The 27,801-nt window shown below is 42.8% G+C and overlaps 1 protein-coding gene across 1 annotated transcript; it reads left to right on the top strand.

Annotated features, from left to right (window-relative positions):
- On the top strand, window positions 1-27,800 carry TCTN2 (tectonic family member 2). The gene is made up of 18 exons (XM_066603359.1): window positions 1-177; window positions 2,247-2,351; window positions 4,194-4,282; window positions 6,095-6,290; window positions 7,208-7,308; window positions 11,154-11,353; window positions 12,970-13,102; window positions 14,329-14,473; window positions 16,058-16,114; window positions 16,329-16,460; window positions 17,965-18,039; window positions 19,546-19,626; window positions 20,145-20,253; window positions 21,642-21,748; window positions 23,427-23,580; window positions 24,499-24,609; window positions 24,766-24,854; window positions 27,555-27,800. The coding sequence occupies exons 1-18, from the start codon at window positions 93-95 to the stop codon at window positions 27,674-27,676; spliced, it is 2,091 nt and encodes a 696-aa protein (XP_066459456.1). The 5' UTR covers window positions 1-92; the 3' UTR covers window positions 27,677-27,800.
- The last annotated feature ends 1 nt before the right edge of the window (window position 27,801 follows it).

The following is a 27,801-nucleotide window of genomic DNA, read 5'->3' on the forward strand; positions in this document are numbered from 1 at the left end:
ATTGGTTAATTCTCGCTTGGTTACCGTGGAACGCACCGCGGGCTTGATATGGCGCCTTAGCAACGTGGGTCTTGTGAAGACTAAGGGCCGCTATGATGCCGCCTCAGGGTACCCCGTGCCCGGTAACGCTGGCGGTGCTCGGAATATTAGCTCAGGTGGGCGCACAGTCGGTTATAGGTGAGTATGAAGAACGGTTTAGTCGCTGGGGCTGTGAGAGGCGGCTCAGATATGGCAGAGTGCTTGTACGCTATGCGGGATTGCAGAGACTCTGTGCTATTTCTTTCCGTACATTCCGGTAACACAATCAGGCCCTCTGCTGTTGCTGCTTCCATCTGCAGGAATCTGTCTGATGGCGACCAGATCACTAAATCTTTGTAAAGTAGTGAAATCTAAGGTTGCCTTGCAAATTACAGCTAATTGCTGGCAGCCAATGCTGTCACCCCTGGTCATCCGCTTATTTCCTGGGTACCCTTTTAGACTGGCAGCTTTCTTGCCAGGAACAAGTGCCAATCAACATTTTTGTAAGTCTTTGGCAGCTCATTCAGCTCCACAAATGTGGAACTGCCCAGGTGTGCCCGAACCATCGGCAGCATGATCACACAGCCAGATACAGTTCCATTGTTGTGGGCAGCACATCCCTGTTTACACAGAGTAGTATGCTGCCCAAACAGATGCGTTGTGGTGCCACATACCCGATGTGATCGCCCAGTAAGGGCCCATTCACATCTGTCTGTGCCCTTGTTTTTCGTTAGCTGTTCTGTCGAGGAGCTGCCAAATGGTAAACATCTGTTTAAGTTCTCATTGATTTCAGTAAGCAGTGAAATGCTTCAGTTCAGCTCAACGTGCCTCTGTTCCGTTTGATTCCCGCTTCTAAGGGCGCCCACCCACTAGCGTTTTTTTACTGCGAAATTCGCGGCGTTTTTTTTTTCTGCAGGTGTCTTTGGGCTATGGGACATGCAAAGCTAAAATCGCGATTGCGCAAAATCGCGATATCGCGGTAAATCGCGATTTTGCGCGATCGCGATTTTTACATTACAAGTCCCATAGACCCCCTGCAGAAAAAAAAACCTGCGAAGTTTGCAGTGAAAAAAAACGCCAGTGGGTGGGCGCCCTAAGGCCGAATGCACACTTTATGCACAGAATCCGCGTGGGGAATCCTGCATGGAATCCGTCAGTGGCCGCGGCGGGTTACCCTGTGTACCTGTGTGTGTAGGCGGTGGCATCCCCATGGACCGCTCTTCTTCCGGTTTCTCTGTACTACAGATGGTCTGCGCGACGCACAGTACAGATTTTTTTTAAACTCCTGCTTTTCCCACGGAATCCGCGGCCCATCCACAATGTCAATTGCAAACAAGTCAGAGGTCGGACAACTTGTATTGACTGTAAAGGAAGCCGTCCATGCGGGAACCACAGTAATATGGAGCATGCTGCAATTTTTCACCCGCGAGTAGAAACCACAATTTGGTTTTTGCTCGTGGGCATGAAGAATCATTTTTTCATAGCGTGCTATGGAGGGTTATTGCTGTGGTTATTGAAGTGGACGCCTGCTCTGGATTCCGCAGCAAAAATACGCCTGTGGACATGACGCCTTAAACAAAAATAATAGCTTGGACTGCTGCGCTATTGTTTCCATGTAAATGACAGAAATCAAAGAGAAATGACACTTTTGTTTTTTTAAACATTTGTAGTCAATGGATAACAGAACTGAACAGAAAGTGTTCAATTTGGTTCCGTTTTTGATGTCCGTTTAATGGACCAGTTTGTAACTCTGTATGCACAGGGGGTTAGAAAGGCCAAAGAATACAAAATAGATCCATGAAAAATGAATGTAAGCAAATGGAAGCAAACTGATAGAAACTGCCTGTTTTTCTTTTTACTGGTCCGTCCACTGGATCCGTTTAAAAAAGGGAAACTATTGTCTCCGATTTGTTTTCTTCTGGATTCCGTTTTGTTTTCGTTCCATTTAAAAAAGAAAACGGATCTTTTAAAATAGAAGTCAAAACGCTGATGAGAACGCTCATTTCTGATTATCAGCCCATGTAAAAGGCCCTTAAACAAAAACGGATTGTACAAATTGGGCATCCTCTTTAAGTTGTGTTATTCTCCCCTGATCATGGAAAACATTTCAGGAAAGGGGAAGGAAATTATAACATGAGTAGAAACTGGGTTTAAACCGTGAATGTGGCCATGTCCTATTTGAGACAGAGTTTTATTAAAGTTTTTTTTCTTTATACTTCTGTATTTAGGTTTCTATCCTTCCACAGTCTTTTTGTCTGGACCACAGATGACAACATTTCTTGTTGCAAACGTATCTTCTGATCAGTTATCTCTTGCAGTCATTGCCAATACAAGTAAGTTCTGTCTTTTTCTTTCTTTTTCATTAAGGTGCTTGTCTCATTTCCAACTATTGATTACCTTATCATCTTGATGGGTCATCAATAGCAGATCATTGGTGGCCTGTCACCCAGGAACATCGTTGATCAGCTGTTCCTCTAGACGGTGTCTTAGTGTACAGAGCTGATTTTTGTTAAGCTGAGTCCATTGAAGTAAATGGGACTGAGCCTGCAATATGAATCTGTGCTACTGCAGAGCTGTCTGCTTATGGCAAAAAGCAGCGCCTTACACTAAGATAACGGGAGTCAGACCACCACTGATCTGCTATTGATGGCATAGAAAATTGACAGCACGAAAAAGACCACATGGTCCATCCAGTCTGCCCTTATATTAGTTCCTTAGGATAGATATATGCTTATCGCAGGCAGTTTGAAGTCCTATATTAATTTTCAAACCACATCTGCTGGAAGTTTGTTCCAAGCATCTACTACTCTTTCAGTAAAAAAATATTTCCTGACTTTGCTTCTGATTTTTTTTTTTTTTTCTCCAATTAATCTCAGATTGTGCCCCCTTGTTCTAGACTTTAGTTTACTAATAAAAACACTTCCCTCCTGAACCTTATTTCTACTTTTAACATATATATAAAACTTTTGATCATGTCCCCCCTCTCCCTTTTTTGTTCCTGGTTATAAATATTACGTTTTTTTAAGTCTTTCCTGATAAGTTTTGTTCTTGAGACTTGAGACCTTCCATCCTTCTTTGGACTTGTTCTTGTAAATTTCTTTCTGTAGGTGAGGTCTCCAAAACTGAACACCATATTCCAGATGTGATCTCACCAGAGCTCTATAGAACTGAATCACAATCTCCCTCTTTCTACTGGTTACACCTCTAGCTATGCAACCGAGCATATTACTTGCTTTCTTTGCTGCTTGACCGCATTATGGACTCATTACCTGTTAAACCTTCTCTTGTGTCACTTCCAAACAGATTAAAAAGAATGGGACCCAGAAAAGACCCTTGTAGTCACCAATTGTAAATAATCCCTTTTTAGAATACACTTCATTAACAACAACACTGATAGTCTAGTGGATTCACAATCGGTTAAAAGATAGATATCAAAGGATTAAGTGCAATTTTCAATAACTTATGTATAAACTCTTTATGTAAAACTGTGTCAAAGGCTTTACTGAAACACAGGTAGCCGATATCCACAGCACCAGCTTTCCCACCAGCATAGGCGTTTTTACATGCGCGCACACCGGCGCCATAAAAACACGTGAACAGGCGCACAAACCTAACATTTGTGTGCCCATTCAAAAAGGCACGGGCCCCGGGCATATGCGCCAAGGCGGCAATACCGTTGCCTTCCCTTCCCTCCCCCTTTGCCGGCTCACCTCCTCTCTCCTTCCCTACAGCTGTTTTCAATGGGAGTGGGGGGCGAAGCTAAGCACCAGCCCACTCCCATTGTCCGCAGCCAGCAATGGGAGGGGACAGAGCTTAGCTCCGCCCCCATCCCACCACCACATCACATTGCAAACATCCGGAGGGGAGGAGAGAAGGGGTGGGGAGTTTAGCTGTCATTGGCTCCCATAGGAGTCTATGGCAGCGGCTGACGTATTACGGGCACAAAGATAGTTTCAGGCCAGGCGCTCTTGCACTGCGGGCATACGCAATCTTGCAATCATGTGACCACTGGGAGCCCCCTGTAAAGCAGAGCTGCAGGGTCCTAGCAGGCCCTCATTAGCTCTACCAGCGACTATAAGGTCATCAATAGTTAAAACGTGGGTCAACCAAATAGTTCATACGTATTTAGCATTTATGGCATTTGTGTCTACCAGTTCTTTTCCTTTTCCTTTTAGCTTCTTTACCATCTCCAAGCTGTAATGGACAGAATACCACAGACAACTGGTTATCAAGTATTGAATCTTTTGCTGATGGGGCACAACTGGTGAGAGAAATGCTGGAAGAATAATTTTCTGAAATATAGGGTCCATGAGTTTGGACTTGTGTTGCTTCTTCCCAATCTTGTTTGATGCTACCCAAAAGAACACCATACTCACTTTATTTGGGGTAGTAGTCAGTATTCTTATTCCTAAATCTACAAAATGTTCTTACGTGTTTATATCAAACCGGCATGAACATAATTACTAGATTGTCAGCTGCTATGGTGCCCAGCAGGATCTGTCAGCCTCCATTGACATGTCTGTTTTAGTAGACTTGTATTTGCCACAAAGTGACAATTCTGGAGCATTTTTTCTTACGACTCTGAATGATGCCGCTCCTGTAATTCCTCCTGGAAATTTACAAATTGATTGACAACTGGATGTTGCCATTCTCCTTGTCAAAGGGGTGTTCTACACATGGTGTCATTGCCAGCACTGATTGGACATCCTCACAGTGTGATGGAACCCCACCCAAACTTGTAACAGCCAGACGTCCATTCCTTCCTAAATTTGTGGGAGTAGTAACACAGGAACATTATAAGGTAGTGTTGTATCAAAGATGCCCAAGAATTGTTATTTTATGGGAGATGCAATTATTTACTAAAACGGCTATATCAATAGAAATGACAGGTCCTCTTTTGGAGTATGTGCGTTCATACATGGCATTTACGGTATATATTTTCCACCGTGGACTTATGCATGGAAAATGCACAATATATTACTGCACCAAATGGATGAGATTTCAAGAAATCTCATTCACTTGCTATGGAAACATACACAGCGTAAATTGACCTGTGGGAGGGATTTTAAATCCGAAACCTGTTAAATTGTGCCGTCAATTTTCACAGTGGATTTAACTGTGAATCCGCATCTAAATCCACAGCAAATCCACCTGTAACAAATTCTGATTTGGGCCACAGACTCATGGTGGATTTTCCATTATGCACGGTATGTCCCATGTGGACGTATCCTAAAAGGGAGCCACCTCTACTCAAAGCCTGGTGAAGTGCAGTTAATGATAATTGTGGACAATGGAAGTGGAAGGAGCTGTAAAATTGAAGGTAGATCACTGGGAAATCAAGCAAAAGACACAGTGGTGATCAAAGTAAGGGCTCTTGCACACTTTTGTTTTTCTTGCGCTTTTTTTTTGTCACGCGATATCGCTGCTTTTCTTTAACACAAATATCAATGGGACTTTCTAATGTTCAAAAAGGCATCACACAAAAATCACAAGTTTGGGCTTTGCGATTTTTGTGCGATGCGTTTTTAACATTAGAAAGTCCCATTGACATCTGAGTTAAAAAAAACCGCAGCGATATCACAAGAAAAAAACACGCAAGGAAAAATGCAAGAGCCTTAATCGTGATATATATAATTTTTTTTCCCCTTGCCCTGTCCTCATTTGTTGCTGAAGGTTGTAATGGTAAAGAGGGGTTCCATTCTAAGCTTCGGGGCCCCATGGTCACTTGTTAGGCTGTGTCTAAACACTTGCATTGCGGCTTCTATACCTGTATGACTGATACCTCTAGCGTATGGCGATCCCCATTGTCTGTTGCCTTCTGTCTTGCTGTGCATTGTTTTTAATGGGTGCTATTCTTTCCATCAAATTTGCTGGACTTTTTAATCATTCCCATGCAAATATGAATAAAGCATTACATCTGCATATTCCACTTAAATGAATGCATTTTATCTAAAGGGGTTTTACAGTTTTATATAATGATAATCTTTGGCAGTAATGCAAGGGCATTTCTACAATGTCTGCTGTACACATGGAAAGATCTGTTAATTATTATGCTATTCTGTGTTTCATTTTTCAGATTGTGTCTAAAGTTATGGTGATGCTGCGTAAGAATCTGACCTTATGTTCAGACAATGACACAAACTGCTGCCAGGAGGATCGGTGCATTGTGGAAACCCTTCAAGTCACCGCCTGTGAGAATAACCGATCCATAGCTAGCTTGCTCATTCATGCAGACCTATTTATCAATACCACTTTTCAAGGGATTGTCTCAGGTAAGGAGCTATTCACCATGCTCCATTATTGAGGGTTGTGCTGCGTGTAATGCAGCGTTTCCCATGTCCAGTTCTCAGGGACCGCCATCAGGTCATGTTTTCAGGATTTCCTCAGTATTGCACAGGTGATGTAATTATTGTCGATACCTCAGACATTGCCACAGGGGTTGTTACTATAGGAAATCCTGAAAACAGGACCTGTTGGTGGTCCCTGAGGACTGGAGTTGGGAAACACTGGTCTAATGGAAGCCATGGCATAGCATGGTATCATGTTCCTTGTACACACTGTACATGTTAATTAAAAGGATTATTCAAAAAAGACAAATTGGAATATGAGCCAAAGGACTAATAACATTTTATAATTGTATATTTAGACTGTAGCTACAAGGTGCCGTTTGGCTGCTTTTAAGTTATGGCACGAACACTGTAAAACCTCAGTGTTTTCCTATGGAGAACAAGTTTGTTGGTGACGGTCTGACTGAAACATAAAGTACAATTAGGTTTGACTTTTTGCAATGGGCACACGGTCAACCATAACTTTGTTTCCCTTATGGAAGCATTGAGGTTGCAATAATCTCGTAATCACAGAACGGCTGATATCTGGACAAATCGTGCAATGCAGACCCAGTTTTAGGTCCACAAAAGTCCAGTACTGCACGTATCACACCCCAACCACCACCCGCAGTGGTCAATGATTGCACAAATGTATCACAAAACCGTGCGGCTGTTGTCCACCGCAGATCGGCGCGGTTTGGCTGTATGTGGTTTGTTCAGATAAGTGAACTTCTTTAGCATCAATCTATTTCAGTATTGAAATCTGCTGTGTCTCTGTCAACTTATCCTCAAAATGTGCACAAATCTTTACTGAATGACAGAGTATTTTGTCGGGAAAATCACAAAGTTGTTTATTTTTTCAGAAAATAAAACAGTGATACCTAACCAAGTGTACCAACCACTAGGACCCTGTCCCTGTAATCTAACCGCCGGGGCTTGTGATGTCCGCTGCTGCTGTGATCAGGTAACTTGCTTGTTGCTTCTGGGGCCATGTTCTTTTATCTTAGGTGGCATCTTTGTAATCACTGGAATGTGCAAAGTATTAAAACTTGGCTTTTATTGCAGCTGAAAATGCCACACAATGTCCTGGAGCCCCCAAATACTTATAAGTATTAGGCTACTCTCACACTACCGTTCTCTACCATGTATCACACGTGCGGGTTTTGCACATGGTAATTACCTTTACGTTACCGGCACTGGTACCTCTCACACAACACGCAAATGTGGACGCAACGTATTACGTGCCAAGATAATGTATGTGGATTTGTTGGCATGCAGCAGTACGCAGGGTGGTATGTGCTAGCACAAGCTAATGTAAGAGCGGCCTTGGACCACCTCCACACAGGCAACAGGCAGTAAACGCTGTGGAAATTCAGCAGTTTTTACAGTATAATGTGGCCGAGATTTCGGAAATCTCCTTCACAGGATTTGGGAATTTTCCGAACACGAATCTGCAGCGGTTTTAATAAAAACTCTGTGGATTCTAAATTTGCAGCATGTCTATTTATGCTACAGAATGATGCTGCTGAATCCAACCTGTGAAATTCCGTAGGTGTTACGCAATTAATAACGCAGCCAAATCTGCACCATTCAGGTGTGGATTTCGCCACCACAGGTTTCCTGTGGAGTTGCTGCAGGTATTCCATTGCCGAGTCCTCCCAATACATTTCCTTCCAGTGTGTAGCTGATTATTTTTCATATTTACAAACATGTACATTCTTGTGATGTAAAAGAACTACCGTATTTTTCGCTTGATAAGACGCACCTAGGTTTTAGAGAGAGGAAAGTAGGAAAAAATATTTTGAACCAAAAAGTGGGCTTAAATATTTAATAAAATAACAGAATAATATGTAAGCATGAACAGCAGTCAGTCAACAGCCGCATTAAGAACTATTATCACTGTAATTAACAGATGAGCAGAGCTTTTTATTTTAGAACAATACACCTCTAGTCATCAGGAAACCCCAAAAACTCCTCACTGCTGTCCGAACTTATCAAGCTCAGTGACTCACTATCACTGGTGTCAGCATCTTCAGAAAGGATTCCATCCTCAGAACCGTCCAAGGCATTACTGATGCCACATTTTTTGAAGGATCCTACAACAATTTCCTCCTTCACAGCCAGCCACGATGTTTTCACCCACTCACAAACCTGAGTGATAGTGGGCCTTTTCATGCGTCCAGTGGGTGTCAGGTCATGATTCCCAGCAGCCATCCACTTGTTCCACTCCTCTCGCATGAAAACTTTAAATGGCTTGTTAATAGAAACATCCAGAGGCTGCAACTGGCTGGTAAGCCCCCCAGGAATTACAGCTAGATGGGTCTTTGCTTCTTTAAATATGTCTTTTGTGTTTTCACTGATATGTGCCCTAAACTGGTCAAGTACTAGCAGGGCAGGTTTCTTCAGGAGCCCTCCAGGGCGTCTGGACCACATTTTTTCGATCCATATTTTCATTCCACCTTCATCCATCCATCCGTTCTCATGAACATGGACAATAACTCCTCGTGGGATTGCCTCTTTTGGCATGCTTTTTCTTTCGAAGATTAGCATTGGTGGAAGTTGGGTGCCATCTGCACAGCAGAACAACACAACCGTGTAATGTGTTTTCTCATGTCCTGACTGAGGTTTTCACAGTTATGGATTTTGCACCTTTCAAATCAACAGTCCTGTTTGATGGAACATCAAAAGTTAACAGGACTTCATCCATATTCCCAATCTGGCCTATTTCAAAGCCATTTTTCTTTCTTGCATCAATTACAAATTTATGAAAAGAAACAATCTTGGCTTCATATTCTTTAGGCATTTTTTGCGCCATCCTAGTTTTGGTGCACATAGCAAGGCCACATCTCCTCCTGAACCTGTAGCACCATGATGCGGATCCAGTGAAGTCCTCAATGCCTTTCTCTGCAGCAAGACGCTTGGCTTCAAAGATGATCATTTTTGTAGAGACTGAAAATCCGTTGTTCCTGTGATGTATTATCCACTCTTTCATTTCCACGTCTATCTGTGGCCATTTTGCAGTACGCCCATGAAAAGTGTGCTTACTTTTATCTGCTTTTTGCAGCTACTCCTGCATGTTTCCTCCATTCACGTATCATTTTTTTCTGTTGGAGGCAGCCCAAAATGTCTCTCAGCTGCTCTGTTCCCATGTTCGTTGGCGTATTTCACTACCTCCAGTTTAAAAGGGATATTATATGCTAGTCGTTTCTGCTTTGACATCTTTCTAAAATTGGATGGATGCAGCAGGAGACCAAGGTAGCTTTGTCATGCAATAATGAAAGAACTGTAAGCACTTCCTTATAGGAGGAAGGGGTCAAGCTGATTAGTGGAGGAAGGGGAGCAACAGTTGTTCCAGCCGGTGCTCACCACCAATCAGTGGGCAGCAGTGCAAAGGAGAAAGAACTGATTCTTTGGCCGAATGTTCGCATGATTGCGCGTTAAACTCGCAATCGTGCGAACAAGCGGCACGTTCACTCTATAAGATGCACTGACTTTTCTCCCCCACTTTGGAGGGAAGAAAAGTGCGTCTTATAAAGCGGAAAAAATACGGTACTTATTTCCAAAGAGAAAAAGATTGGTATGGAGTAAAATGTTATTTCTGTGGACTCGCTTATGTATTCAGACATGCAGAAACATCAGCAGTCCTTTTTCTCCACTGTAAAGCAGTCCCTTATTATATAAGCCTTGGTTTAATCTATCATTAAAGGAGATGTCCCGAGGCAGCAAGTGGGTCTATACACTTCTGTATGGCCATAATAATGCACTTTGTAATATACATTGTGCATTAATTATGAGCCATACAGAAGTTATAAAAAGTTTTTTACTTACCTGCTCCGTTGCTAGCGTCCTGGTCTCCATGGTGCCGACTAATTTTTGGCCTCCGATGGCCAAATTAGCCGCGCTTGCGCAGTCCGGGTCTTCTGCTGTTCTCTATGGGGCTCCGTGTAGCTCCGTGTAGCTCCGCCCCGTCACGTGCCGATTCCAGCCAATCAGGAGGCTGGAATCGGCAGTGGACCGCACAGAAGAGCTGCGGTCCACGAAGATAGAGGATCCCGGCGGCCATCTTCAGCGGTAAGTATTGAAGTCACCGGACCGCCGGGATTCAGGTAAGCGCTGTGCGGGTGGTTTTTTTAACCCCTGCATCGGGGTTGTCTCGCGCCGAACGGGGGGGGGGTTTAAAAAAAAAAAAACCCGTTTCGGCGCGGGACATCTCCTTTAAGGCCGCCTGTCCATGGGCATTGCGATATACCGCCGCGGGGGAGCACTAATGTCACCGCGATTTTCCGCATTGAACCTTTTTTTTTTTTTTCGCTCGTGTACATTGGGCTGTGCTTTCCATAGTTATCCTATGGAAAGCATGTCATGCGTGCTCCGCGTGCAATTTATCACCGCGGATAACGCTATGACAAATTGCCTGTGGACAGCCAGTTTGCTAGTTAGTTTGCTATTCTGGTATTTCCAGTATTGTACAGACTGCAGCATCATTATCCATCATATTGGGTGTATATATCCTGCAATAGGTTTATTCCTGCAGCCGTTCCACATTGCCAGCAATTCCTCTTGGACCATATCTGAGGGACTGTTTGATGCAGCTTATTAGTAATGAACGCACTCCAGCGTTCTGTTTTCCTGATTTAATTCCAGACTAATTTCCCTTAACAGCCTTGAAGTTGTATGATGACACTTAGCTTTCAGATCTATATTGTATAGGTTATCTATGAAATGTCCAGAGGCTTCTAGCTTCCTCCAAGAATTCCTATTAATTATACATTGCCACTGAGACCTTTCTTTCACTTCCTTCTTTGACAGGACTGCAGTCTTAGCATGAAAGAGCTATTTAACGGATCCTGTTACTCTGGGGTTTTCGGTGGAAATGTCTCTCCACCTTTTGACCAGCTTTGTAGTATCCAAGAAAAGAACCATGCTCCAGATTGGTATCCATTCCTCTGCGTCCAGTCTGACATGGACAATTCCCCTTTTCTGGGCTATTTCTACCAGGGATACACTGGGTAAGTTTCCATATGCTCATCTAAAGAAGTTGTTTGCTTTATTCAACCCTTTTCGATATGGAGGTAATGGAGGGGAAGGAGAGGGATACCTGCCTGGAATTCTCCTCTACAAAGAATGTTTGAAACTGGAGGACCTGGTCTATTGATTTGTATTGGGTGCTGCATCATTTCTGCATCAGCAGCGGCTCAAAATAATTTATACTACTGCTTTCTTGGGACCAAATGATAAAAGGAAGTCTGCTTTCAAGGGGTTGTCCCACTTTTAGGTGATAAATGTCTGACCGCTGGGATCCCCACTGATCACTAGAATGGATTCTGCCCAACCACAGTCAGTAGGGAGGAGTTTGAATGTAATGCTGGGGCTTGGGACCCCTGTTTTAATGATGGATGTGGGTCTCAGCAGCTGAACAGCCTTGTGTGGTCCAGTGTTAGGCTGGGTTCACACAGGGCGGATTCCCGTCGGAAATCTCGCGGTTTGGCCGCAGCAAAAATCGCGAGATTTCCGCCGGGAGAACCGCTGTGGTTTAAGCCGTGGCGGCTTTGAAGCGGCCCAGCCTCTTGCTTTTCCGTTGCGGCCGGCGCTCTCATAGAGGAGAGCGCGGCCGTGACATAAATAAACAAAAAAGAAAAGGTAAATAGACACGCTGCTTCTTTTGAAACCGTGGCTGCGGCGGCCGCAGCCGCGGTTTCAGCCGGATTTACCACAGCGGATTAGCCATCCCGTGTGGACAAGGTTTCTGAGAAATCTCGTCCACATGGCTGGCTAATCCCGAGATTAGCGGTCGCGGGCGGTTTTGCCGCGGGCGGATCTGCTGCGGCAAAACCGCGCCAAATCCGCCCTGTGTGAACCCAGCCTTAAGGCAGCAGAAATACAGTCCTAAACTCTCACTCACGAACTGAAGGTTGCAGGTTCAATTCCCGCTTGGTACAGGTAGCCGGCTAAAGGTTGACTCAGCCTTCCATACTTCTGAGGTTGGTAAAATGAGTACTGGGGGGTAAAAGATGACTGGGGAAGGCAATGGCAAAGCACCCACAAAAACAGTCTACCAAGAAAACGTCACAGTGGGACGTCAGCCTAGGAGTCAGTCATGATTCGGTGCTTGCACCAGGGGACTGTACCTTACCTCAGCAGTGGGGTGCCTAAAAATCAAATATTGAGCACCTCTCCTGTGGATAGACCATTAAGTGTAGTTTGAGGGCTCCTACTCACTTGCGTTTTGTTAAGGCTGCGTTTTTTATTTAACGCACTTTTCAATGGGGCTTTCTAATGTTAAAAATGCATCGCAAAAAAATCGCAAAGCACAAACTTGCGATGCGTTTTTATCTTTAGAAAGTCCCATTGACAATCGCGTTTAAAAAAACACAGCATTAAAAAAAAAAGGCAAGTGGGTAGGAGCCCTGAGGGACCAACCCCTTTAAGAACTTCATAGAGAGAGCTGTCTGATCATATGGCTGCCCACAGTTATCCCTGCTGTCTTGCAGATCTATTATTTCATCACTACAATAGGTTTTGATGTATAGTCAATGACAGGTAAACCATATCTTTTTAATTGGCAAGGAAATAATATCTAATATAGTTGTATAATTTCTGACGTTTTCTTTCTTCATGTTCACAGAATACCATCTCCGAGTCCATCTTTTAATTTGAGCTTCCAGTCCATTTATGAAAAAGCCCTCAATGGTTATAAACAAGGAGATGCAATATTTGTAGATCTAATTGGATTTAACGAATATCTTACAATTCCACAGGTACTACTTGCCCTGGACCGCAGACTTGTGTGTGCAAAATATATTTATATGTTTATAATAGGAGTGTCTGAACTATTATTGCAGGAAGTTTACTACATGTTTCAGTAGTTCATGTTTTTAACTATTTCATATCATTGGTCTATAATTGTAATGAATTAGGCCTCATGTCCACGGGCACGCACCATTTCTGATTGTGAAATCCTGCAGTGGTTTCCACCCATGCCCGCAGCCTTGAGGCATAAAAAACATTTTCTTTCTTATCTGTTCAGAGCCGGTGCGTCCAGATCTTCTTTCTTCTGCACTGCGGATGCGCTCGACGTGCCGGCCGGTGTGCCGCGTGCATGCACAGTGCTTTTTTTTTTTTTTGCTTTTTTTTGCGTGTGCGATCTGCACACTGGGATAAAATGACATCCGCATCCTTTTAATTATTTTGCCGACGCTAATGCATCCCTATGGGCGGCTTGATTTGCATTCCGCAAATCAGATCCGCCAGTGGACATTGGGCCTAAGAATAGACATACTCCAAGTAGGGCTGGGCAATTAATCGAATTAGGTTGATTAATCGCCATTTTGTGGAGGCATGATTCTAACTTTCGTCAGAATCATGAAATCGTAGATTAGCCGAAATTTTCCCTGTGGGTGGAGCTAATGTCAGACTGGAAAAAAGTTGATTGTGCAGAACACTGGGAAGTAGAGCTGGGTTGACATGGAGGAGGAAACTACATGGGCTGTTATAATGGGGGAGAGGGACAGTATTTGGAGACTGTGATAGGGTGCGTGCTTAGTACATATGGGGGCCTAAGATGATTGGGGGTGTGTGCATAGTACATGGGAGTCTGGGAATTGCATACACCACAATTCCTTAATATGTCATTCTCTTGCGTATAAAAATGCGTCTTCATCTTTTTAGCTTGTTTAGCAACAAAAAGAAAAAGAAGATCGAGATTAACATTGAAATTCAAGGAGAGATTGAAAAAAAAATTTGAGATTTTAATTTTCTTCCAAATGGCCCAGCCCTAACTCCAAGATAGTGTCTGATAGGTAGTAATACATAGTGTAAGCATCTGCTGCTGAGCAAATCTGTGGCCGCCTGCAGCTTCTCCTGGGGATATCTGCTGATAAACAAGGGTTTCGGCAGCCGGGAACACACAACAATCGGTTGATTCAATCTCTCCATGATCTGACAGGTACTTGGGTCAAAGTGACATTTTTCTTTTTCTCCCCAGCCTTCTGCTATTGGGACATGCATGAGAAATGCACCAGTGGCTTATCTTCAAGATTTCAATGCCACATGTGTGACTGATATAACGGTGTGCTCAGATGCTTGGACATTTCATTTGAATGATGTGGAAGTTAAGGATGGCAGTGGAGGTAAGTTCTTAAATAATTTTATTTATTTTTTGCAAATTTTAACTATTTTAGGCAAAGTAAGATAGACGTGGTGTTTGACTTCTCACATGTCATAGAAGTATGTCCATTTTCTTTAACCCCTTGAGTGGCACGCCCGGAAATTTTCCGGGACTAGCTCCACTGCTCATAGTGACATAGCCCGGAAGATTTCCGGGCTATGTATCACTATGGGAGCTGCAGAGCACAATGCCACAAGCTGTGACAGTGTGCTCTGCCTGCACAGACCCACACAGAGCAGTGCAAGGGCTTTGAAAAAACAAGCCCTTATATGGCTGTGTCAATGGAAAAATGAAAAAGTTATGGCTCTTGAGACGCAACTGCAAAATTAGTTGAAATTCAATGATTAGACCATTTTAAAAAACCTGCCCTGGTGGGCACGACCGGGTGGTAGGAAACCCGCCACTCAAGGGGTTAATAGAGGTTTATCAGCTAGGCCCCCACCCAAGCATATATGTACGACAAAGACACCTGCTATGAGATCCATTAGGAAGGGGGCTAAGGTTGGGTTAATTGTTTCCTCTGCCTTTACAACTTTACCCCTTCTCACCTTTTCACGTGCATATTTTTTTTGCATGAAGGATCGCTTTCCTGCATTCCAGCATACATGCATGTGATTTATTTTTCTCAATCACTACTCGCTTCTCTCCAGCCTTCTTAAAAAATACATACGCTCGTGTAAATAAAGCCTCAGTGTCAGGCTTCATTTACACGAGTGTATGCGTTTTTACGGTCGCCCGCATGTGAATGTAGAAAAGACGTGATCAAGTCCCGAGCTTAATTTGCGTTTTCTCGTCCATTCATACGGCTGGGTGCGACCTATTAGCGAGAAAATACGCCGCAGCCCGGAAATCCCTTGCTCAGCATTCATCCTCGGAATTGGTCAAAGATAGATCAAGACCTAACTTTTCCGGCCGCATATAAATTTAGTCATGTATGTGCTATTTTTTTCCATCATGACCTTTTTAGGTGGCTAAAAATTGGTCATCTGATCAAATACATGATTTGATACAATGCTTCAGATGGCTGCGATTTTTGGGCAACGTAAAAAAACCGCGGCTAAATAACCGCGTAACAATGCTGGCGTAAATAAAGCCTGAGGCTGAGGATTCCCTGCAGTGATCACATGTGCTGGGTCATGTGATCATAACCAGGAAGTCAGTGGGGCAGTTAAAACTAAATGGCGCTGACTACTGCCTGAGGGGAAAAAATTCTGAAAAAAAAATTAAGGAATGAAGGCATATTGTTGGTTCACTTTCCATTCGTTTTTGAGAAGCTAATTCAAAACTGCCATTCTGTCAGCCTGTTAGTAAGTAAGTGACAGTTTTTTCCTATTTTGTGTTGCCCTATTTATTTTTTTTAAATTTTAAACACAAACCAGAAGTGGGAACTATAAAGGAAGGACTTCTACTTCTCCTTCCTGCTGGATCCATTTCTGGCTTTGACTCAGAAAATTGCACTTTTTTTCCCCTCTAAAAACTTTTATGTGAAACCACCCTACATTCTCAAAGCCTTTTAAACATGAATCCATTTTTGTTTCTATTCCAGGCACAATTCCTCTTAATGTACAGCTTACAGATACTACACAGGATGTTGTTCCTACGGGTATGGCATTTGTCTAAAAGAAAAAAATATATAAAAAATTAAATAATTGCAATATACATGTTCCTAACTCTTTATAACCTATTCTCAGGATGGGTCATCGATTGTTGATCGGAGTGGGTCTTCCGCTTGAGACTCCCAGCGATCAGCTGTTTGCTAGGCCAACTCTTAATATAATTGTGTGGATGTTGTTTTGTAACTCCTCTTTTCTCTGTAGGGCCCGCCCTCCCACAACCTGTGCAATGTGAAGTGAATGTGTTTGCGGACTACACATTTATTTGGGAAGCAAATAAAATAAAGGAAATACAGGTCACCATTGAGACTGCTAATATCACTCTTACTCATCAGGGTACCATCATTTTTATTACTTTGGATAGCATTTTGCCAGTTTAACACATTCTTATGGTGCCTATATTGCACTGCTCTTTGTAGTAGAATTTGGGGATTAAAATAGCTTTTGTATCATAAAGTACCATATATACTCGAGTATAAGCCTAGTTTTTCAGCACATTTTTTAATGCTGTAAAAGCCCCCCCTCGGCTTATAATCCAGTGAGGTAAAAAAGAAAACAACAAAAAAACCCCCGCAAAACTCTCCTCCCAGCTGGCATCTGTGTCCCTGGCGCGGTGGTCTCGCTGTCATCTCCATGCTCAGCTTTGAATTCCCCCGCAGTCAGCGCAGTGTAGGTAAGCGCTGTGGTTGGACTGAGGGCCAGCCAATCACAACTGGCGCTCGATCATTCAGTGGATGACATCACTTAATGGCTGTGATAGGTTTATTGAGCGCCGGCTGTGATTGGCTGGCACACGATCCAATCACAGCGCTTACTTACACAGCGCTGACGGCGGGGGAATTCAAAGCCGAGCAGGGAGATGATAGTGGGGAGAATTCTCAAACAGCTTGCCGCACCACCAGGGAGACCATTGCACCGGGGACACAGACGCCGTCTGGGAGGTGAGTATTGCATTTTCTCTTTACCTAGTATATACTCGAGTATAGCTCGGCTTATACTGAAGTCAATAAATTTTACAATTTTTTTTGTGGTAATACTTATTGACTCGCCTTATAATTGGGTCGGCTAATACTCGAGTATATACGGTACCTATTTCACACTACTGTTGACTATTACTTGAAGAAAAATCCACTCTGTCTACTTTACAAAGTAATTTTGTCAATTTATGTACATGACTGTTATTGTCTTTGGTATCGGTTCACATGTGCAGACTATGTTGTCTGTAGTCACCCCTCCCCCCAATTTGGTTTGAGGTGTGTGGCTGCATTTTAGTTTGCACTGAACAATTGCTCCCTGACTCTCAGCATGTTACTAGGGAACATGGCGATTGAGCCTGTCCTGCAGCGTATCAGGGGATGCATGTTGATTTCTATGAGAGCTGCATCTGCAATCACAAGCCGCGGCCACTGCATGGGGTCAAAGCAGAGCTTCCGCTCAGAACCCGGTGGACGCTGCCTAGAAAACCTCTTTAGGCTGGGTCCACACAAGGCGGATTTGCTGTAGAAATTCTGTGGTCTTTACAGTAACAGCAAAGTGAGTGAGACTTTGAAAATCCCTTTAATTGCGGCTGAGTCATTCCCAGCCTGGGAGCTACAGCAACCCTGGGTGGGTTCTAGCGGCACCCCCATTGGGAATCGCTAGGGTAGACCAACATATGACAATGTTTTTGATCATTTTGATCCTTCCTTTACCGGCTGCTAACATCCACTATTTTATTTACACAGTATAGTAAGCTACCAGCAAGTGCATCTTCATGTAGTGGAAGTGAATGTTTGTGACTTATCATTTGTTGGCTTTTACCTTTTGCATTGAAAGTGATTATATTCTATTCTTTTCACAGCAAAACTAGCTCAAAGGTTCACCGCTACATTTCTAACAAGCAATGCTACAGCAGATGTTTTCTCTGGAAATCCAGGTATAAAAATTCTTAAAGGCGTTGTCTGCCAAGTTTTTCCACTTGATTCTCTCAGTAAGGGCTCCTGTCCATGGGCGATGGTTCATTGCATTATCCGCGGCGATAATCCGGCCGCGGGTAACACAGTGAACGCTTTCCATAGCATTGCTATGGAAAGTGCAGTCCCCTGTCCACAAGTAGAGATTAATAGGCTCAGCGCGGAGACCTGACAGGTCTCCCCACTGCTCCCCCGTGGCGGAATATTACATTATGCTATAATAGTTTACAATATTGGATTGCTCACAATACAGCTATATAGGAAATTTCCAATTTTATTGTGGCCTGAGCACCCTCTGCCTGCAATGTGATCTATACCTGTACAATCTAGATCACTTCTGCAGTGAATGCTTCTTGCGGTTATTACAGGAGGAGAACGTTGTATGTATATAACTTCTTACTACAAAGTACTAATCTGTGCTGTAGGCACACGGGTGACAAAATCACGTGATTTTCTAGCGATCCGACAGTGCTGCGAATCGAATATATGTGAAGCCCATGCTTTCCAATGGGTACTGTCACATAAGAGATGTTTTTTGTAGCCTGCTGCATTGCGAGAATACAAAATCGCGGCATGCTCTATACAACCATGATTTGCGAGGTTTTGTAGCCCATGTTTCCCTATGGACCCTTCCTATATGTTGCAGCACACGAAAATGTGATTTTCAAGTGCTATAACTTTTACAATACATAATCCTACTGTAAAAGCCCTAAAATAAGCCCTATCTGCATTAAAAAGACAATGCATCACCTAAGGGGCACTGTCAGCTTCGTCACACATTTCCTCTGCATCTCCGTCAGACTTGCTTGTAGTTTTCAGCAAGCACTTCCTGGTTTGGAGGTTCAAAATCCCCGCCTACAGGAAGCGCTGTGTGTGATTGGTTTTCGAGTGCAACTGCTCAACCAATCGCTGCAGCGCTCGATAAACCAATCATTGCCAGCGCTTCCTCGAGGTGAGATTTTGAACCTCCAAACCAGGAAGAGGCAGGGTTGACTGCACCTCTTAGGGGATGTATTGTTATCTTTCTTTTTTCAAAGGCAGATAGGCCTTATTTTTGAGGTGCGCCATGCCTGTTAAGGGATTCACGGACTCTATCAAATGCTCGTAATTCCTTGCTATTTATCATTTCAAAATTTACCCTGTTTTATATCAAAGTTCATAGAATGTTAGAGTTGGAAGGGACCTCCAGGGTCATCGGGTCCAACCCCCCCCCCCCCCCCCCCTGCTCAGTGCAGGATCACTAAATCATCCCAGACAGACCTGTTTAAGCTCATGCCTCAGTGGCCTTTAGGATAATTGTTTGCTATAGACAACTGCTCTGAGTTTTAAAAAAAAATTTTTTTTTCATTTCTCTAGTTCACTTTTGCCTTCCAGCATCATCAATAGTTTCTGGTCCATCCACAATTTACTCATAAATGGTAGTACTCTGCTGTAATTTTTATATTTTCTGTGTTTTCTTTTACACGCAGGATACCAAGTTGGAAAACCTGTAATAGCTGCTAATGGAAGTGCACCATTTACTAAGACCACTCTTAATGTCTGGAAGCCTGGTAAAACTTTGTTTTTGTTTAGTACATTTTTCATACAATGTGTGTATAACACAGATCTAATATATCTAGAGGAGTTTTCCAGCTCTAAATAACTGATAACCTATCCTCAGGATAAGCTATCATCAACTGAGCCACCACTTGGATCCCTGCTGGTCAACTGGTCGCTGTTTCAGTGCATGTAGCTGGAAACAGGCCCTTTCGTACATTGTACAGTGGCACAGCATGGTAATGCATGCACAGCTCCCATTCAAGTGAATGGGAACTGTGCCTGCAGTAAATACCATGCTGGGCCATTGCACAATGTATGAAGCTGTCTGCCTCCAGCTCTGCACACTGAAACAATGGCCTGGCAAACGGCTGAGCGGAAGCGGTCCTGAGTGGCAAATTCCTGCAAGTAAGCTATTGATAACCTATCCTGAGGATAGGTATTTAATTATTTAAAGCTGGAAAACCCCTTTAATGGATGCTGTATGCATTTGTTCAATTAAAATAGTTACAATTTGCATACTTTATTTCAGTTTTGGATAGTTCATGCTCTAGCGTAACTCAGACAGCTATTCTCTTTGGAGAAAATTATTTTTCTGGATGTCTCTTCAAAGTGGTGAATGAGAACTGTACACAGCTAAGGTGAGCCTGAATCTTTGTTGTTCTTTAATTCTATATTTAATTGCCAATAGCTTGTGCTTATACATTAAATCGGGGTTACACATCTTGTGCCCTGCTATGCCGTTTTATATGCCCCCCCCCAATCATCAGGACATGGTCATGCTTGTTATTGTATCAAGCATTCAGAAAAACGATGCTGTCAAAGGATTGCATTGATCAAAGTATCGTCATTCGACGACCGCTGAATTCTCTCTTCCCTGATCATAGATATCCGATGACTGTCCACATGTATCTTTTATGTTGGAGAGAGGAAGAATGGTGTGCAGTGCATGAATAGGCTGGTGCATTGTGTGGCCTGCACTGTCATGGGGGGGTACCGTCGGGCTGTATGAGTTTTATTTTAAACACTTTAATGCCTCAATTGCTCCTTTCTGTGTTACAGCTAGTGCAAGTCTGGGGGGTTGATACATGACTTGAATTTTCTTTTTGAATCTCTGCGTTACCACGCAGTGCCTCAGTTTTTCCCAGATTAATGCTTTATATTGTTATTCCCATCTGAGATGTTTATAGCCAATCCATAGAGATGCCATACATATATGATAGTCCCAGAGATGGCATCCCCGCCTGACATATATCAGGAGTAGAGATGAGCGAGTATACTCGCTAAGGCTAACTACTCAAGCGAGTAGTGCCTTAGCCAAGTATCCTCTCGCTCGTCTGTAAAGATTTGGCTGCCGGCGCGGGTGACAGGTGAGTTGCGGGGGTAAGGGAGGGAGAGAGAGATCTCCCCTCCGTTCCTCCTCACTCTCCCCCCTGCCGCCGCTCCCCGCCCGCCGCCGGCCCTCGAATCTTTAGAGACGAGCGAGAGGATACTTGGCTAAGGCACTACTCGCTTGAGTAGTTAGCCTTAGCGAGTATACTCGCTCATCTCTAATCAGGAGTCCTCTGTTTGGCACTCCAGAGAGGAGGAAATAGGATAAAGAAGTGGCCAGGCATCTATACTATTCTTGATGGGAGTTGCGAAACCTGGTTACCATCCTCACTCATTAAGCGGGAGTGCCAAAAGTGTAACTTTCACATGTCATATACTCTCGATACCCCAGAAATATCTCATATGGGAATATCCCCTTAATTTTACTTGTCATACAAACTGACAATATGTTACTTTGGCCAGAAAAGGTTGTACCATTCTATATTAAGCATATTCTTTACTTTCACTATGAGAGGGATTATTGCAGTTTGGTCAGCATGTTCAAGCTGACAGACTCTCTTTAACAAAAAACATAGTAAAACCTAGGCAAGCTCCTGAGGTTTCTACCTTTTTAATACCATTAATGCAGTTTATCCAATAAAAAAAACCTGTTTGGTCTTCCATTAATAAGAATATATAATTATTTTCTGTATTGTAGGGAGAATGTACTTTCCTGGTTTCAGACTTCACTACTTTCTGTGAATCGCATTTCTATGAGAGGAAACTCAAATGTCCGTGACCCAAGCGAATGGATATCAATAATATGTAAGTCATTGAGTGTCACTGTAATTAATTAGCTCCTAGAAGTAATTGTACTGCACAGCAAGATGCAGGTGCTTAGTTGAAGAATTCTTAAGTCCAGTCATATGTGCAAAGAGTATCCATAACACACTTTCTGGCTGTAAAAATACAGTTTTGCTGCAAACTATGGGTAATTTAATAATCACGACGTTTAACAAATTGGTGTGATATTACATATCTTAATAGATAACCTTCTGAAATGGGAATACCCCTTTTATCAACAGGATAGGGAAGAACTTGCTGATCGGTGAGGCAATGAGTGCTGGGAACCCCCACTGATCCCAAGATTTCATCCCCAGCACATCCCATCTGGCAGTGCTGGCCATGCGTGCATCTCAGTTCTCGTTACTTCAGTGGGACCACTGGTGATTCCATAGCTCAAGCACTTATACATGGCGTGTTATGCTGAAAAAAGACAAATGTCCATCTAGTTCAGCCTATTACACCTCCAATGTTAATCCAGAAGAAAGGAAAAAAACGCCAATGAGGTAGAAGCAAATTTTCCTCATTTTAGGGGACTAAAATTCCTTCTGGACGCCGATATGGCAATCAAAATAACTACCTGGATCAACAGTCCTTTTGAGTAATGAGTCACTATAACATGGAATACTGTTACTCCCAGTCCATGTCTACGCTATCTTCCCCTCTATCTCTCTGGTTGCATTCCCCCTAGTTTACACACTCCTCTAACTTTCTAGCCATCTTCAATCTGTCAACCCAAACCACGATGTCTTGAACTTGAGCACCAGGAAGACCACAAACTGTTCGACAATCCCAGTCTTTGTGGCAGATGACTGCCAGTTCTCCTAATAACTGAGCCCCTCACTGTCAGGACTTGTCTAGTCTGTCCTGCACTCTTATTCACCTTCTTACTGGAGTAGACATGTCCCTGGCGGTCAGAGACCATGTGGTCCTGCAGCAGTGCTCATCCTGTAATGGCATCCCCCTCATCTGCCAACTTTGTAAACTTGTTGGAATGTCCCAGTTCAGGACTAGCCTCCCTGATCTCTTCCCTCTACCCTTCCTTTTCACTGTGACCCAGTTAGTCTGTCGTGGACCTTTGTAAGCTTAATCATATTTGTGTACAGAAATGATGACTGTTAGAAGGTACATGAAATATCCATTGAACAAATAATACTAAATGTAGTAGATATTAGCAAGCTAGAACAACATAAAATATACAGACTATAAAAAGTTTGTACAGGCAAAAATGATGTTATGGAAACAAACGAATTATAGGAATATATTGTATCCCCATAACTGGGGGGAAAAGATTGAGTATGTTAGATATGAAAATGCTCAATCCTTTTTTTTCTCCTGGAAAATAAGTTATTGCCAGAGGTGTCTGGCAGGGATTTACAGCCCTCTTCCTGTTGAAAACCGATGCACGCTCAGCTGAACCGAGCATACACGTGTATGGGGAAATAGGGAGAAATAGCTGTCAAAAGGTGCATGACTTCTTTTTGGTTTGTACATGTTAATGACCATATCCCGTTCATTCACAGGCAAAAAAAAGTTCTAAACGTTGAAGAACTGTAAGACACACTACATGAGAAAGTTGCATAACTTTGCATTATACAATGATTGTGCTTTAGTTACATAAATCTGAAAAAAAAACATTATTTGTTGTGATTTCCCATAGATGAAGAACCCAACACAACATGCACAGAGAACTGCGAGACAGAAAATGTAATGTGTTTAGGAGTGCCATCAAACATGAACATTCAAGTCTTAACAGCTGTAACTGGCGTTGTCGAGGGCATTCCTCAGGAAGAAATCCTTGCAGCTAAAGTTAGGTCAGTGTCTAGTTCATCTTGTTGTTCATGCCTGCGCTGCTACTTTTATTTCTTTGTGCCTTTGGATAACCCTTGTCACACAATAGCTGTAGTGTGAAGCTTCCACCAATTAAACTTGTAAGAAATTATATGTTTGTAACAAAAAAGTCAAGATTCTACACATATTTTTACTTCTCTCTCTAAGGTCCATTGTCCACGGGTGGAATTTAATGATAAAATCCGTGCGCGTCTCCAGCGAGGGAGATCCACAGATCTAGAAGCCCGTAGGGATGCATTAGCATTCGCAGGGCAATTTAATGTATGCGGATGTGGGGTTTTTTTTCTCTCCCTCCCCCCCCCCCCCCCCCCCCCTACCATGTGCGGATTGCACACTTTGGAAGCAATCGCAGCACGCTCCATTTCTTTGTGGATTCCGCGGGGACGGCTAAAATTGAAGTCAATGGAAGCTGCCACACCCGCAGCTGTCACTGTGGACGTGCTTGAGAGCAGGAGATTTAAAAAAGAAAACGTGTTGCATGCGCACCCGCCGGGCAGAAGAAAGAAGATTGAGGCCACGATGGAGGAGAGCAACGCAGCGCTGGATAGGAAACAAAAATTTCCTTTTTGGCCTCGGGGCTGCAGGCACGGGTGGAAACCACTGCGGGATTCCACACTTTGAAACCGTTCGGGCCCCGTTGACATGAGGCCTAACTCAACTCTTGATATGTCGGCCTTCAATTTGTCACCTCTATTTCTGAAATGGTGTAAATGGTGGCCAGGGTTTTACAGCAGCTGCATGATGTGGATTCAGAGCCAGAAACTGGGCACACTTAGTGGTGCCATAGTGTTTCAAGCAAATGAGTTAAAGCTATTATTTTAGTAATAAGCCACTTTGACATAATGTCAAGGTATTTTATATGTGCGGTATTTCTTTTTCAGCTTCTCAACAATAATTGTGAATTGTGTGTCTGCTTGTAACTTGTCATTACCGCTCACTGCCTCTGTGGAGTTCATCAAAGTTCCAGCCCAGCCGCCTTTGAGCATCACAAGGTATAGAAATATGGAACAGAGTCCATTAAAATTATCAGTGCCATGTAAAATCAATGTTTAATTATTTTCACCTGTTTACGTGTGTGTAATAAATATATACAACTACATACACTAATAGGATTAATATAATATTGACCAACTTCCTTTAACATCTAGATTTCAATTGATGAATACAGAGTATGACTGTGAGAAGAATGATGTCTGCTGGCAGCAGCTTGCTTATCCACTGACTAAGTATTACTCAGGTAAGAGACATGGTAGAATATCTATGACTATCCCCCACAGAACAGTTAACTTTTTTGTTTCTAGATGTTTGTATTTCACATATTTCTGAAATGGGTAGGTTAAAAACTGTATTTATGAAAAAAATATGCAAAAAAAATACAAGAATTCCAATTTGTGACTAATGCCCCATTTACACGGGACGACTGTCGGCTAAACTATCTGCCCGAGCAGGTGACTTCACCACTGGTTCTTCATGTTCATGTAGAACGTTTTAGACAGGCCAATCTTCACTGAAAATTTCTCACTTCTTGCTAAATTGCTTAGTACGTCACATTCTATGTGAAACACTGAGTGGGGAGAGTTTAGATGCAGCAAGAAGTGAGCAAATCAACAATGATTTTTATGCTGGTTGAAAGTGAGTGGCAAACAAAAAGTAAATGAATAGTGCACAATGGCTCTGCATTTAGACACAATCATTATCACACATTTTCATTCGGTTGAACACATTTTGCGTGATAATCGTCCTGTGTAAATGGGGCATTACGCTTTAAACATTGTGTTATCCACAGATTTTGGGTGTCGGGAATGTCTACATATTACATTTGACGGTCCAAATTAACACGTGCACCAGGTTTACAGTTTTTATAAACTAGTTTAATACACAGTAGTCGGCGTGCTCCAAATCTATTTCAGGAGGTGGTTTTCCATGATGCGAAGTGGTCTAAACTTTGGCAACTGCATTGATGCCTAGAAGAAAGCAGCAGGGGTCATTTCTTTGCACAGTGCCATTCACAGTCAGCAGCTGTACAAAAGCTACAAAAGCAACTCATTTGAGTATGGCCGGACTTACATGGCCATATGTGTGTTGCAACTCACAACAGACAGCACATAGCTGTACATTACATGTCCTAGTCTTGTCCATGAAATAGAAGAGATTAGGCCATACAGCGATTTCTTCTTTTTTCAAACAGACCACTGGGATGCATAGACAGTCTGAAAATACAGCTGTATGAATGGACCCTTGCTGGCTTTGTAGTCCTTTCATTCTGGAGATCAAGTGGTTAGGCCCCTAGCAGTCAAATAATAAAGATTTTCTAGAGATGTGCCATCACTTATGCATAGAAAACCTTTTTAATGCTGATAAACAATCCCCCTATATTCTTTTTCAATAGTTATGATAAATCCCCTTCCCACCACCACCACCAATGACTGTGAAAATGTTTTACAATGGGACAAAACATCCATGGCCAATGTGGCAGAAGTGTTTTTTTTTTCATACTGTATATTCTGTCAGCCCTTTTACAGTTCTGCTTGGCATTCCTCATTTCCAGATCAGCTCCTCATATGCTCTGTCCTGTAGTACAAGTCTTTTGTTTGAGTTTTACTGTGCATTTGGGGATGCAAGAATAAACAGGCTCCTTCGTACACATTCTAAACATTTATAAAGTTTACATAAAGTGATGAAAAGTGGAACATCACAAGATGATACATAAGATCAAAAGGTACAAACAGCATACACATATAGTATATGAACACGATCTGGAAAAGTAATACAATATTATACCTAAAATCCATGACATGCAGTTAGCCATTTGGAGAGAGACCATATTGTGCCATTGGTCAACAGCCAAACTTCAAAAGTAGACTTCCATCTTTGTACAGTTCGATGGTGGACTCTGGCTGTCCTTTGTCTACTACAACCTTATATACCATGGATGACACTACGTGTTCTATTTTACAAAATGCCCAATAAAGCATTGTACAGCCATTTTCTTATCAGTTAGAGAGGTTCAAGTATCTTCCCTAAAAAATGTAAAGCATGTTCAGCAAAGCTAAAATCAAGTAACCCTTAATATACAGTTTCAGAGGCTTAATTAAAGTGGTTAATTCACAATCCAACAATTTTTGTCAAAAGCTACATGCCTATATGAGCTCACTTTGTGCCAGCCTAGCCTGAGGCTCAATATAACGTCAACTAATCTTGTAGATATCCTACATTTTATTGGCTAACAAAAATACATGGTTTCTCTTACTGAGAACAATCACATCTTACAGTCAAGGTATTTACATTCTGTTAGTCCCATTGGTAAAGTGTTCAACACTTAGCAAACAGGACGGTCCTACTGCTCAGCCGATGTGACCAATATTTCTAATTGGCAAACTACAACTCCCAGGAGTACCTGCATTACCTCCTACTGCCAACATCTCCTAACTCCGTGCATTTACCAGTAACACTATTCTGCCTGTGCACTGAAACGGTTAATTGGAGCAGGTTTACCCTTTGTCCATCCCCTGAGCTTATGAAGAGCAGGAGCCAGTATTTACAAAGTGTGAGGAGGGGAGCTCTGCTTAACTTATCTCCCACAGTCCTGATAAGACCCATGCAACTGGACCTGTTCATATGAAAGGGTTAATGTTTTTGTCCAGGGAAAGGAGGGGAAGCTGAGCAAATTGAATGTAGAAGAGCATAGACCAAGCCTGCCCTGGACATACTCATTCTGTGTCCTAAAGGCCGGGACAGAGCAATTACACAAAAGGCAGGATGAACTGAGCGTGCTCGACCACAATTACTGGAGGACATGTCTATGAGCAACCAAAAGGCAAAGAGGAGTTGGGGATGAGAACTAAGGATTGGCACATTTTCAAAAGTGGGTGTATTTGCAAAAATGAATCATTTCAGAGATATAGCACACTGTTCATAGTTTGTGTCTTATTTTTAGGAGAACCACAGTACCTGACGCTGGCTAAAGGATTGATTCTGGCCTTCTTTTTCATAAGTGCTGCAGTCCTTGGAGCCCCATGGAACAGAATACGTAAAGCATGGAATGAAACTACCTTTTAAAAGGGGCATACAGAAAAGATACTCTAAGATTAGCTGGAAAATACTCACCTTTAACAGCCCCATTAGGCATTTTATCAACCAGACCTACCTATAATTTTTATTTTAAAACCCATTAGCCCCTCCCC

This window comes from Eleutherodactylus coqui, chromosome 5 (genome assembly GCF_035609145.1).
Source record: "Eleutherodactylus coqui strain aEleCoq1 chromosome 5, aEleCoq1.hap1, whole genome shotgun sequence".
Lineage (NCBI taxonomy): Eukaryota > Metazoa > Chordata > Amphibia > Anura > Eleutherodactylidae > Eleutherodactylus > Eleutherodactylus coqui.

Excerpts from the sequence above, each read along its gene's own strand:
- TCTN2 (XM_066603359.1), top strand. The coding sequence starts at position 93 with ATGATGCCGCCTCAGGGTACCCCGTGCCCGGTAACGCTGGCGGTGCTC. Across the intron at positions 4,283-6,094 it reads TTGCTGATGGGGCACAACTG|ATTGTGTCTAAAGTTATGGT; the intron begins GTGAGAGAAATG and ends TTCATTTTTCAG. Across the intron at positions 24,855-27,554 it reads ACTGACTAAGTATTACTCAG|GAGAACCACAGTACCTGACG; the intron begins GTAAGAGACATG and ends TCTTATTTTTAG.